General features: G+C 42.0%; 1 protein-coding gene across 1 annotated transcript in view; it reads right to left on the reverse strand.

The window, feature by feature from the left end:
• The window catches only part of PLPPR4 (phospholipid phosphatase related 4), a gene marked incomplete at both ends in the record, with an annotated part of 30,333 nt that extends 20,905 nt beyond the window's left edge, over positions 1–9,428 (reverse strand). The window contains one exon of the mRNA XM_082053636.1: positions 9,351–9,428. Within this exon, the coding sequence (XP_081909762.1) occupies positions 9,351–9,428 (78 nt within the window). The remainder of the gene's footprint in view (positions 1–9,350) is intronic.
• Positions 9,429–11,683: the final 2,255 nt, after the last annotated feature.

An 11,683-nucleotide genomic window follows, 5' to 3' on the forward strand; every position in this document is an offset into this window, starting at 1 on the left:
CATGTCTTTATGCAACCATTGGGCGAGTTGTTTATAGCCGTGATGTCTTCAGTACCAGCATATGCTTCATCTCTTATCCTGCACCTGTAACTCCTCCACATCACTCCCTCTGTAATGCAGGAATACAGGTCTGGTATGACAGCAGAGGTCTTGCAAATGGGGCAGTGGAAGGCCGAGCCTTAGCAGGAGAATCTTATTGGAGTGTCTGGATCCCTAAACAGCACAAGGTTGTCCTCTGGACGGCTCAGTATCTGGGGCACTGACTTGTCTATGGCCTTCCACCAGGCACACACCCTCTTGTTCCATATGAAACACTGAACTGCTTGGTCTTGAGTTAAAATGTAGGACCCTTAACTTTACTATTCCACAGGGTCCCTGCAGAGCCCTAGGTTTATAATTCAGGGTGCTCCCTCCCCTTGGAGAATTTCCACATAATCAAAGCTTCACTAAAACCACTTTCTATCTGCAAGCATTACAGACAAGTCAGTAGCAATCAGATATTGATGGTTTCCTAAATGACACCATGCAGATAGATAGTGAGGCTCAAGAAAAGCAACAAATTAGCACCCCCTCCTGCCCCAGTTTCTCTCTTACCTTGGAAGAATATGCAATTGGATACAAACATAATTCAAAACTCTCTGGGAATCAGTAGCTTCCATAAATTCCCTTTCTCTAAAACTGTAGTTATACATCTAATCCTTATATTTGCCAGCACTTAACTAAGCAAGGACTCCATATTTATCTTCAGGAGAATATTATAACATCTTAAAATCCAGGGGCTTTGTGAGATTGCAACCATGGAGTGTCACATACCCAAATATCTGAATCCGTTTTGCAGGTTGCAGTTATGTGACCTCACTTTGCTTTGCTAAAATGCACTACAGGCAATATCTCTTATTGTGAACTCATATCCAGATGCTGTGGTGGTGGTGCATTGGGCTGTATTGGTGGCTACCAGCAGACACTTTTTAAATATGGGTTACAAAACTGATTAGCCTTGGCTATATTTCAGTCAGGCTAAGTGGGGTGAAAAATGAAATGCCTCTCTTATAATTGTAGCTGAATACTGAAGTCACTGCTCAGTGTGCTGGCCAGAATGACTTGAGTGATTTTCCTTGAGACTGGATGCAAATACAAGGGCTGTGGAACTGATTAGCTTTACCTGCCTGTATAGAAGATAGGCAGAAAGGAGAGAAGGAATATGTATGTAGCTTTCAGAGGAAGTCAAGGCACAATCAGCTAGATGCAGAATAAAGGTAGTATGACTAGCTCATCTGTCAAAAAGGGTTAAGAGATGCCTGATGTGCTATTTGGATCTTTCGTATTTTTAGACTTGGATGGCCAAGAAATTCTTAGGTCCTTAGGTCATTCTGCAACTCTTTCACAGCAAACAAGGAATTCCTGAGCACGGGAGCTGCCTCTTGGTGTTTCTCTTGTTTTCTGGGAATCAGGGCATCTTTCTAAGCAACCAAGTAAATAAACAGGACTGCCTCAAAGAGTTAGCTAATGAATGCCGTTGGTTTCTTCTCATGGAAAAAATAACAGCCAAATGCTTGGGAGAAGAATGGTCTATTTATTAACTATGTGCAAGGCTGTGGCATTGTGGAAGATTCTATTAAAATGTATCATAAATGTCAGTCCTTGTGCCAAAGAATTCATGGTCTAAATGACAAGGCACAACAGATGGATGAGACAAAAAACAGGGCTGCGGTGGGTTGGAGGAGACAAGGTGTTCCTATTCTTAGCCACCTACGAACAGAGATTGCAGCTTTCAACTGCCCTGGCTGTTGTCCTGTTACACTCTGCTGTGAGATTCACAAAAAAACAGGAGAGAATGGAAGGAGGACAGGCCTCTTTTATCCTGACAGGAATCAATACTGAGGCCATGACTATGACTGAATACCTTCCAGAAACAGGTCAGGAAGACGAAATGGTCAGCCCAAATTCTGCCATTTTCTCTTGTTTTTAAGAACCTGTGGGCTCCTCACCGTGGCTCTTGCTTAGCTACACCAGTGCTGTATCTTCAGCCTCAGCCAGGCTGCTGTGCAGGGCTGGGATTAAGATCAAGCACAAGCTCAAGTGCATTGCAAACTGGGCTGCATGAGGACTTCTGGGAGATGGTGCTAAGCACAGCATGGCTGTAGAGCAGGGGACTTGCTTGACCTAAAAGTCAGGCTTGTAGATTTTTTTTTTGTAATGTTCTAAACTTAATTCTTAAATGCCTCAGGCTTTTAAGAGAAGGCATTCAGGCTTTTCAGAAGCCTAAAATTTGTATCTGTATAAAGGCTTTTTGCTTTTATCTCTGGACTTCAGTTTCTGCTGCTTCTTGTTCCTTTCTTGGATGCTGGTTTTATGTGGCCCAAAACTGTAAGGAACTTGTCTTTTCTGTAAACGATTTTTATCTCACCATTGTCTAAGTTCTGTGGAAATTAATTGCAGAGATATGGGATGATGGTCAGTCTTCTCCTAGATTTAACACTGTTGGATTTAATTTCAACTCACAGTTTAATTTCAAATCCCAGGTGTCACTGAAATCTATTATCATTAACATTTTGGAAAATTAAGTTATCCGTATTTCCAGTATTGATTTTAGAGTTTAATCAAATTGTTCTGTGACTGCCAGTTAAGAGTTTAGCTTTAGAAATACAACAGATATCTTAATGCAATTCCTCAAACCTCTTGATCCTTTGCCAAATCTTAAAAGAAAACCTCTCAATATGTGTAAGACCAAAAATAGAACAGATAAATCAGTGATAAAGTTCCTATTTCAGAAATCTCAAAGTCAAACTGAATGCATGGTAATCCTAAAAGTGCTTTATTTTTTTTTTTTTTTGAGAAATGTATGTGAAGCAAGCATTTTGACATGGAAAAACTAACAGAATAAAAATTGTTTTAAAAAAATTCTCAACCAGGAATAATCTAAAACTACTTTTAAAATATTTCAATTTAATTAAGTATATATGCTTAAGTAGAGAGCAAATCCTTACACATAAATTTTACAACACAATAAACACCATTAATACATTTCTTTCCAGTGTGACTTCAAAAGTAATTGATGAGTCTCTATATTAATTATTATTACAGTTAATTATGATTATTAATTAAATCAATAATTAGCTATAATCAATGAATAACTACAAACAGTAAGATTTAGCATATTGCATCTACTCTGGATTATGAAGCTTATGCTCCTGCTGCAAGGTTATGGCAAATCAAGAACAGCAACACTTCAAAAGAGGGTGGTTGGTTTTTGACCAGAGTGTCACCAAACTTCAGATAGAAATTTCCTCAAAAACCCCATCTCTATGGGCCAAAACTGCCAATCCCTACACAATACTACAATTTATTCTACTCTCTAAAACACATGGGTTTCCATACATACATTCAAAAAACTGTGTGGGTGCCAACCCTTCTCCAGGGCCTCACTCCCATGCTGTTTTGCCACTTCTGAACTCCTTTCCTACAAACTGAACTTTTAAGTGACAAGATCATCAGTCAAGATAGAATGTTTGTAACAGCTCAGCTCCTGTGTATCTAAGGTTCCACAATAGGCTGTCATTTATTAGTTTTGACCGCAGAGTAACAGATCTTTAAAAATGAGAGAAGAAAATCAGAGAGCCATAATTTTTTTTCTACTTTTGGAAAAGGTAATCATTTTGAAAAATTAATCTCCTTTACTTTATAATGCATTCAAGCTTCCTTTTGCTACTGGGGTATTAGGTCAGGAGGATGGTCCAGGGTTGGAAAGGGCCTTGTTTCACTATGGACTACTCAAACTCTACACCTGCCAACTAAGTAGCCAAACTCAGAGGGAGATCTAACATGTGGCATTTGCATTTTTTCTCCCACGACAGTCTTGGCACAGGCTTGACACCTCCCTTTTTGTTCCCCTTTTCTGCTCATCTTTTGCTAAAAGCTGGTAGTATGCAGGCTGTATGTCTCTTCTATAGGCACAGAACTGATGTAGAGGATGCAAGGTTGATCACTCGGCCAAATAATTACACAGCTGCTTTGAATGCGTAGCAGCCTCCTCAACCCTCAGATAGCCCCTTAATATTTTGGGGATGCTGGTCTCTAGTGCACTGTTATAAATGAATCTGACATCTGCCCTCTGTGAGTCAGTCACATGCCAAAGTCAGCTCAATGAGCAGACTGTTAAGTGTGTTTCTCCTTCTTCCTCTCCCCTCACACATGATTGACTCTTTTGAGAGAAAAATCTATGTATTTAGAAAGTATTATGCTGCTTCCACAGGATGGGGACAATTTGATGTTCTACAGTTGGGGTTTTTTGTTGTTTCCCCCATTCCACAGCCTAATTTAAGCATAACAGAAAACCTGTCTAGAGAGAAATGTGACAACAGTGTGCCTCCAAGACACAGCAGTGTAGTTTAACTCTTACAGTAGATCCAAACATCCTGGTCTTAGGAAGAAAGATATAGCCTTACAGCCTATTCTCCCACTACTTTTATTCTAATCACTTCTCTCCCTTGGCTTTTTGTGCCTTTTGCAGTCACTCCTATCCATGACTTGCAGGTGACAAAGTGCATAATTTAAATGTGGGGGTCATGCATGGCTGAAAGGCTAAAAAAAAATTCCAGATCTGACTGAGAAGTGTCACCAAGGTATCAATTGGTGTGTACAAACATTTGATGTTTCAAACCTAGCTCTGTTAGTGTATGTTAGAAACAAAATGAAATAAAGCATCTGGTGCTGAGACACGGTGAACATTCTCTATATGCACTTATTTCAATGGAAACTGATGATCTCCTGTGTTTTGCAGCCTGGAGTACTACAATGACAACACAACTTTGATTTCTGCTAGTGAGAATTCCAGTTCCTTTGGGGAAGAAGAAATATAAGTGCTGAAATAAGTACTGAAGTACTGAAATAAGTGTTTCCAAACAACGCTGGTGTGATCACCTCCTGGCTGTGCTCTTGAAAATGTAGAAAAAGCAGCTATCTGTATGCATGCATCATACACAAGAGCCTAAAAGATGATGTAAGGAAAAAAATTAACCGTAACAAGGGACATTCTCTGAAATGTGTCTGATTTTAGACCCTGGAAGTTAAGCAACCACCAGATGAAGGTGGTGCCGCAGGGACTCAATTCAGCTGGAGAATGTATGCATTGAGTCACTCAAATTGACAACACCTTGGCTTTTTGCATTTCCACATCTGGGGCATGGCATGAAGCAACAGTGGCACAAAAGTCAAAGGAAAAATTCATAGCAACTTCTGTGAAACCAGGATTTAAACCAGAAGTTTCTGAAGTGGGATACCATGAGTGAAGACAGTCTTTACTTCACCAAGAAGAAATGTATTTGTCTGTCCTGCCTCTGAAGTGTGACCATTCTGCCAGGAACAGAAACTACATAACCCTGCAAGTTTTCCAGATTCATGGTAAAGGACGTGTTTCTTCTGAAAGTGAATATACACATGATATACTCTGAATATGCTGAAAAGAAAGGCAGTTAACAAAAAGCAAAACTTATTCCAGGAATACTCGTTTTCAATACTTCCCAGAGGAGTGTAGACTTTGTATCATGAAGATGAATTCCCACTGGACCAGTGGGACTATGAATTTTCATGGCAAGTTTTGTCTTTCTCAGCTATGCAAATGAAGTTCAGATAACCCACAGTCTACAGAACCCTAAAATGCCACAAGCATAATTAGGAATAAAACATGCCAAACTGCCCCGCAGTGCTGATGACCACATGCTTCAGGTAAGCCTGATGCACAAGGCAATCTAAAACTATTCAGCTCTTAGGAGTGTGTTAAAATAACCTCTAAAACATTCTTATGATACATAGGATAAATCATCAAGTTATTTTACGAAACATGAAATGTGAAAATATGTAACTGAGAATGTGTTGAGTCACTTCATAATGCTCATTTTTGCCTCTATTGTTTTTAGAGAATGACCTATCCACATTTTTCAGAAGCTACATCTCTTCATTTTCTTCTATTTTCTTTTCACTTCTATGTCTAACAAAGGTCTAGCCCGATTCTCCTTTTGCTTTTCCTGTGTAAATGAAGAATAGTTCTAGTGGTAACAGTGATCTTAAGAGGGGCATATTAGTTTTATGTTTTAACTCTATTGTTGGTAAAATCTGCTAGTTTGAATTATTCTTAAATTAGACTGAAACCAAAATAATGACCAGAGTATTTCTTTTGAAGTTAACATTAGTTGGCCTGCATACATTCTACGTAATCATATTTTATCAAATCCTGAAAGTTGCTGCCACCAAACACATTTGTTTACAGGAGCTAGTCTCATTTATAAAACATTCTTGAGAAGCTTCATAGCAGAAAACCCTCAGTGTCAGAACTGTATTTGTTTGCTGCTATTTCTGAAGACGAGGTCCTTCTGAAGCAGATAATCTATCTTTACTTGTTCTTCTGCCTGAATTATATTAGTTATTGCAGATTATTTTCATTTTTAACTGTATATTTTATTTCTATAATATAAATTCATCCCTTTCCTACCACTTTAGGAATTTGACTTTGCCCTTGGCCCAACATCCTTTTCTCCAAGCCTTTCCTTTTGTCTAGCATTTAAGAGAAAAAAATGGCACTTTTTTTTGAACACTAATTTTCATGTTTGAAGGTGCAAACTTAATGCGTTATTTTTTTTTGTTGCAATTCAGGATGGGGAAGGACTATCTGCCATAAATGGGACAGAGAAAGCAGAAGTGATGAGTGGCAGAAGAAAAAAATATTAAAGAATTGGCAGCATTCAGAGAGAGGTTGAAAGCCTGTTTCCCATCATTAATTCAACCACTATTCATGAAACTAAAAGCTTTAAAAATCAGAGAGCCTTAATGAAATTGGGTAAGTTTTATTTTTAAGTAGTTATCTGTTGTTGAATCCCATTAGGAACTTAGCCTCCTGTTTACAAATGAAAACCATATTGTACAGTAAGGCCAGTCAGCCACACTGGGTAACTCCCCTATCCCTTACAGTTACAAACTTCTTATAGCAATTAAATTATCTTCAATTAATTCCCTTTTCATGAGGTACAACTCAATCTTTGGTTCTCCTTGAGCCCATCACAACAGATGAATCTAAGCCATCACATCCTTTTCCTGATTCTGTTGAAGTACTAGCATTTGCTTGTGTTATAAAGCTCTAGAAAAGCATTCTCATTAGTCTCATTAGAACTAGTGCCCACGTGGGTGAATGCAGGCTGGCTGGACACAAGTAACACAAGGTGTTTCTTCCTAAATATCACATGAATTGTTGGCACCCTTTCAAGTGATTTGAGTAGTCAACTGAAATGTGGGAAATGGTTTCAAATCCTCTTGCTGTGTATTGGGAGAAGGCTGATAACTCACCAAAGGGCGTCCTAATCAATGTTTAGGCTCAGGTGTATTGCAGTCAGTTTTTTTACTCTTGATGTTCCTTTTACTTGTTTTGCATACCTACACGTTCATCAGTTGAAGAGGGGCTGTAAGTCTGCAGTTCAATAATTAGAGCTTGCTCCTGGTGTAGGAGGGCTCGCACAGCCTCTAGATTCTGCTCCTGTGACTGAATAACGTAGAAATCCTAAAAGTTCATTAGGAGACCATCCTCTTAAGTGAGGACTCTGACTCCCTCTCAGAGCAGCTGGGTGTTAGATCTAGCTGTACAGGACTTGCTGAAGGTCTTAAGAGTCCACACCAGTCCAGACCAGACTCTGTACACAGAGCTCAGCCCAAGTTCTTCACTGCTCACAGAATCCTGTCTTATTCCTTGTAAGAGCTACAGGGAGCTTCTGGGGGAACTGTAAGTATGCAATTAATATTATATAAGGCAACTCTTTTGAGCAGCAGGCACACATTTTGTACTCATCTCATCTTACTTCATGCCAAAGCACAGCCCACCAAACAGCACAGTGCAGCTATGTCTTGCAGGATCTCCACATCGTTTCCTGAAGTAGAATTACACCTAAGCTAAAGTCCAGCAATCTCCTTCCTGTTGGGATTCCCAAAGCAATAAAGATAGCACAGAGGGTGAGAAAGCTCTTTTTTGGGGGCATCTCCACACTTGACCTTTCACTCCTATGCAAAGCTAATGTAAGATATACGGCCCAGTAAGTACCTTCCATCAAAAGGCTTTTCTTGAGCAGGCCTAATGACATTGATAGGCTGCATCTGATGCTTCCATATACCCAGCCTCTGCAAAGCTTTCCAGCTGGTGCAGCTTACTTTGGGTCAGGCTCCTGACCATGTCTAGGTGCTTAGGGAGCATAGGGGACAGAGACACTCCACTGTACCTAAATCCCTTTTCAACCTGACCCCTTCTGCCTCCCAGAGAACCTGCAAAGCCCTTCAAGTGCATCTGAAAGAACATTTTTGCTTTATATTTCAACCAGTGTTTATATTTTAATATTTTATACATTAAGTATTGTATGTATTTTTATGTTTTTATCTAGTGTACCAGTTATAGTTAACTTACACCATTTTTTACCACTAAGTTCTTCATGTTATTTTAACAGTCTCTGAGGTAAGTTACATGGTGCCTCAAAGTGCCTCTATCACCTCCCTGTGAGCGGGGTCACCTGAAACACTTTGCTCAATCCATAAAACATTTTTACCTCTCTCTTACTGCTGTGCCATGAAGCAAATTCACATAACACTGACTTCTTTAAGCTTAAACTGTGTATACTGATGATCTTACAGAAGTATGTAAGTGACTGTACTTTCCAGGGTGTGCCAAATGCCTCCAAGTGACACACCAGGCAGCGAGTGCCTCTGCAACTTCACCTGCTACCAGCTGAGCAGCCATAGCAGGTTTTGCTCTTTAAGATGTGCCGAGAACCTCATTCCATTTTTCAAAACAGACATTTTTAGCTCTGCTAGAAGCAGCATGTAATCCAGGGGTCAGTAAAAACACACCACTGATTATTATTTTGAGAACATTTCTATTTTCCTAAGCATTCCCTTACAAATGTGATTTTTATTCTACCAAAGACATGTGAGTGGTGATCGCCTAGAAGCCAGCTCTTCTTGAAACATGTCTTCCTCCTGAGAGATTCCTGTACATGTAGCAGCGTTTAGTTGAGCGACCCTTCCATTTTCTGAGTTATTCTTAGAAAGAATTCCCACTCGAAAAGACTGCAAAAAAGAGGTTAATTCATGCCTGCACCTTAGGGGGGGGCTTCGATGCTGATTTCAGTAGGGTGAAGCATCACAGAGGGCTTTTGCATCAGGCAGTGCGGTACCAGTGCCGAGGCGAGCTCCCCCTCCGCGGGGAAGGCGAGAGGCTCCCGGCCGCGCCGCTCCCCGCGCCCGCCGCCAGCCCCCCGCGCCTGCCCCGCCACCCCCGCGGCTGCTCCCCAGGGGCCCGCTCGGCGGGGGCGGCCACTCACCTCCACGAAGTAAAAGCAGGGCAGGAGGGTGACGCTGTCCTTGGTCACTGTGCCCTTCTGCCGCTCCTTCGCGGACATGCTGGCGGGGGCTGCGGGCGGCGGCCGCTCGCAGCCGCCCGCCGCGGGTCTCCTCCGCCCGCCGCCGCACCGAGCCCCGCGCCGCCCGCTAGCGCGTCCCTGCGCCGTGCGCGGGGCTGACGTCAGGAGGCTGCTGGGCGGCGGGGGCAGGGGCCCGGCCCGGCGGGGTGCGGGCGGCGGGGGGCTCGGCCGCCTTAACTCTTTCACGACAGCGCTCCGCGGAGCGTCGGAGCCGCCGGGATGCAGGCGAAGCCCCGCGGCGGTGCGCTCAGGCCGAGGGAAGCTTTGGCTGCAGCAAACGATCTGCAAATGAACGCGTACAGGCCTGGGATACCTGAACAGGATCCCTGCAGGCAGGAGGATGTACAGGATGGTCTACGGGGAATTTGAGGTTAATCGTGTTTCTGGAAAATCTTTCTCTGAAACAGAGCAATGGAATGGTCCTGGGAATACCGTTGAGTATTCCATACCGTACAGGCTAATGTTCTCTTGCAGGTGTGCTCTTTTTGAGCTCAGATTGCTAGTTGACAGCTCACCCAGCCTCAGCGCTGGTCAGGGGGGTGGTGTGACTGAGACTGGGCAAAACTGAGCTCTTCAACCTCATGTGCAATACTGAGGTGTGTGATTTATCTAATCTGTGAAGTATCTGGTGCAGTTCCTGCTGCAATCTTAAAGGTAACAGAATTAAGCTGAACAATTGTTTCCATGGTGAAATGTGTTATTTTTAGATCCTATTTGTGGATCAAAGTTTGTAGCCTTTTCTTAGGCATGGTCCTGTTGATATCAATGAGAGGTACCCGTGATAAGGCCTGCAGGGGTTCTCTGTACAGGACAGCATTTTCATTCTTTTGTAGCACATTAATAATGTCTGCAAAGGTTATCTTGTGCCTGTAAGCTTAGTCTTGCATTGTGGTGTTTAGCTTTAATGTTCGCAGAGAGAAGTGTGACTCAAGCAGTAATTGTTTATTTCCCATCCCACCTTTTCTGCAGGAACATGGGAAATAACCTGCTGTTCTTGTTCAGATGGTTGCTAGTATTTTGGCTGCTGTAGCCATTGTGCTATGGCAATGGAAGTGAAAATTCTCACTAGCTTCTTTTCTAGCACAGAGGATGTGCCAATCCGTGTTCTGCACTGAGCAGACAAGCAAAGAAGCATTATAAGAGGGTAAAAGCAAAAGCATACTCCATGCCTGCAGGCAGGTATGGAAGGCAAACCTGTAGTCTGACTCCAAATCATTGAAAAAGACTTTTTCAGAGCTGCAACGGATTGCAAGTGTTGCCATACCAACACGTAGTCTTGTCCTAACACTGTTAGGAAAGATTTCCAGGTTTTCTGCTGATACAGAGATACAGAGAACTCACTGGTACCCCTATGAAAGGGAGGTCAGGGGGCTCCAGGCAGCAGGAGTGACCAGGAGGGTTTCTGGGAGTACAGGAGCTGTGAGCAGAGGAGGTTTGTACCCAACTATCAGCACCCAATTCCAGGAAGTTATTTTGGACAGTGTGGGGATGTCTGGTAGTGTTTTCAACCCATCAGTGATATAGCCTTTAAGTAAAAGAAATCCCTTTTTTTAGCCTTGCTGGTGGGTTATTCTAAATAAAACAGCAAGAGTTGAGGACCTGTAGCAAGACTTTGCTACTGCCAAATATGTAACTATTATTGGAGAGAGTAGTTGGTGAGCAATGGCCACTTAGAGTTGCATTTATTGTATCAGCCCCACTTGTTCTGAAATAATGAATCTGTCTTGAAAATCATTAGTGCTCACCATTAAAAATTACTCAAGAATGCTTCGTCTGCCTCTGTTTCATATGCATTTGCTTCATTCTGGAAGAGCAGGGGGGTTAGGGTGTTTCTCTGGTAAAATGAATTGAAAAACTCACATCATGATGTAACTTCAGAAACTGACAAACCACCTACTATTAATTACGTTTTATTGTGGTACTGCCTAAAGGCCATTTAAGTGTGCAGCTCTGATAGATACAGTAAAACACAGGGTAGTAACTAGGACCTATTCCACAAATTTTCACTATGAACAAATGTCTGGTGTGAAGGATGCAATGCAAGTCACTCAGTGTGACTCCTGGAGGGGCAGGAAGAGTTGTGTTAATTCTCTGGTTTTGTTTCTCACTATTATGTGAAGGTACTGGTAGAGGGAGTTAGGGGAGGGGTTATATATAATTTAGGAATGAGTCTTTTGGCAAGCCTTGACAAGAACTTCTGCCCTTTATTTAGTCAAATAGAGGAGAAAAAGGAT

Source organism: Streptopelia decaocto (genome assembly GCF_964273445.1).
Source record: "Streptopelia decaocto genome assembly, chromosome: 5".
Classification (NCBI taxonomy): domain Eukaryota; kingdom Metazoa; phylum Chordata; class Aves; order Columbiformes; family Columbidae; genus Streptopelia; species Streptopelia decaocto.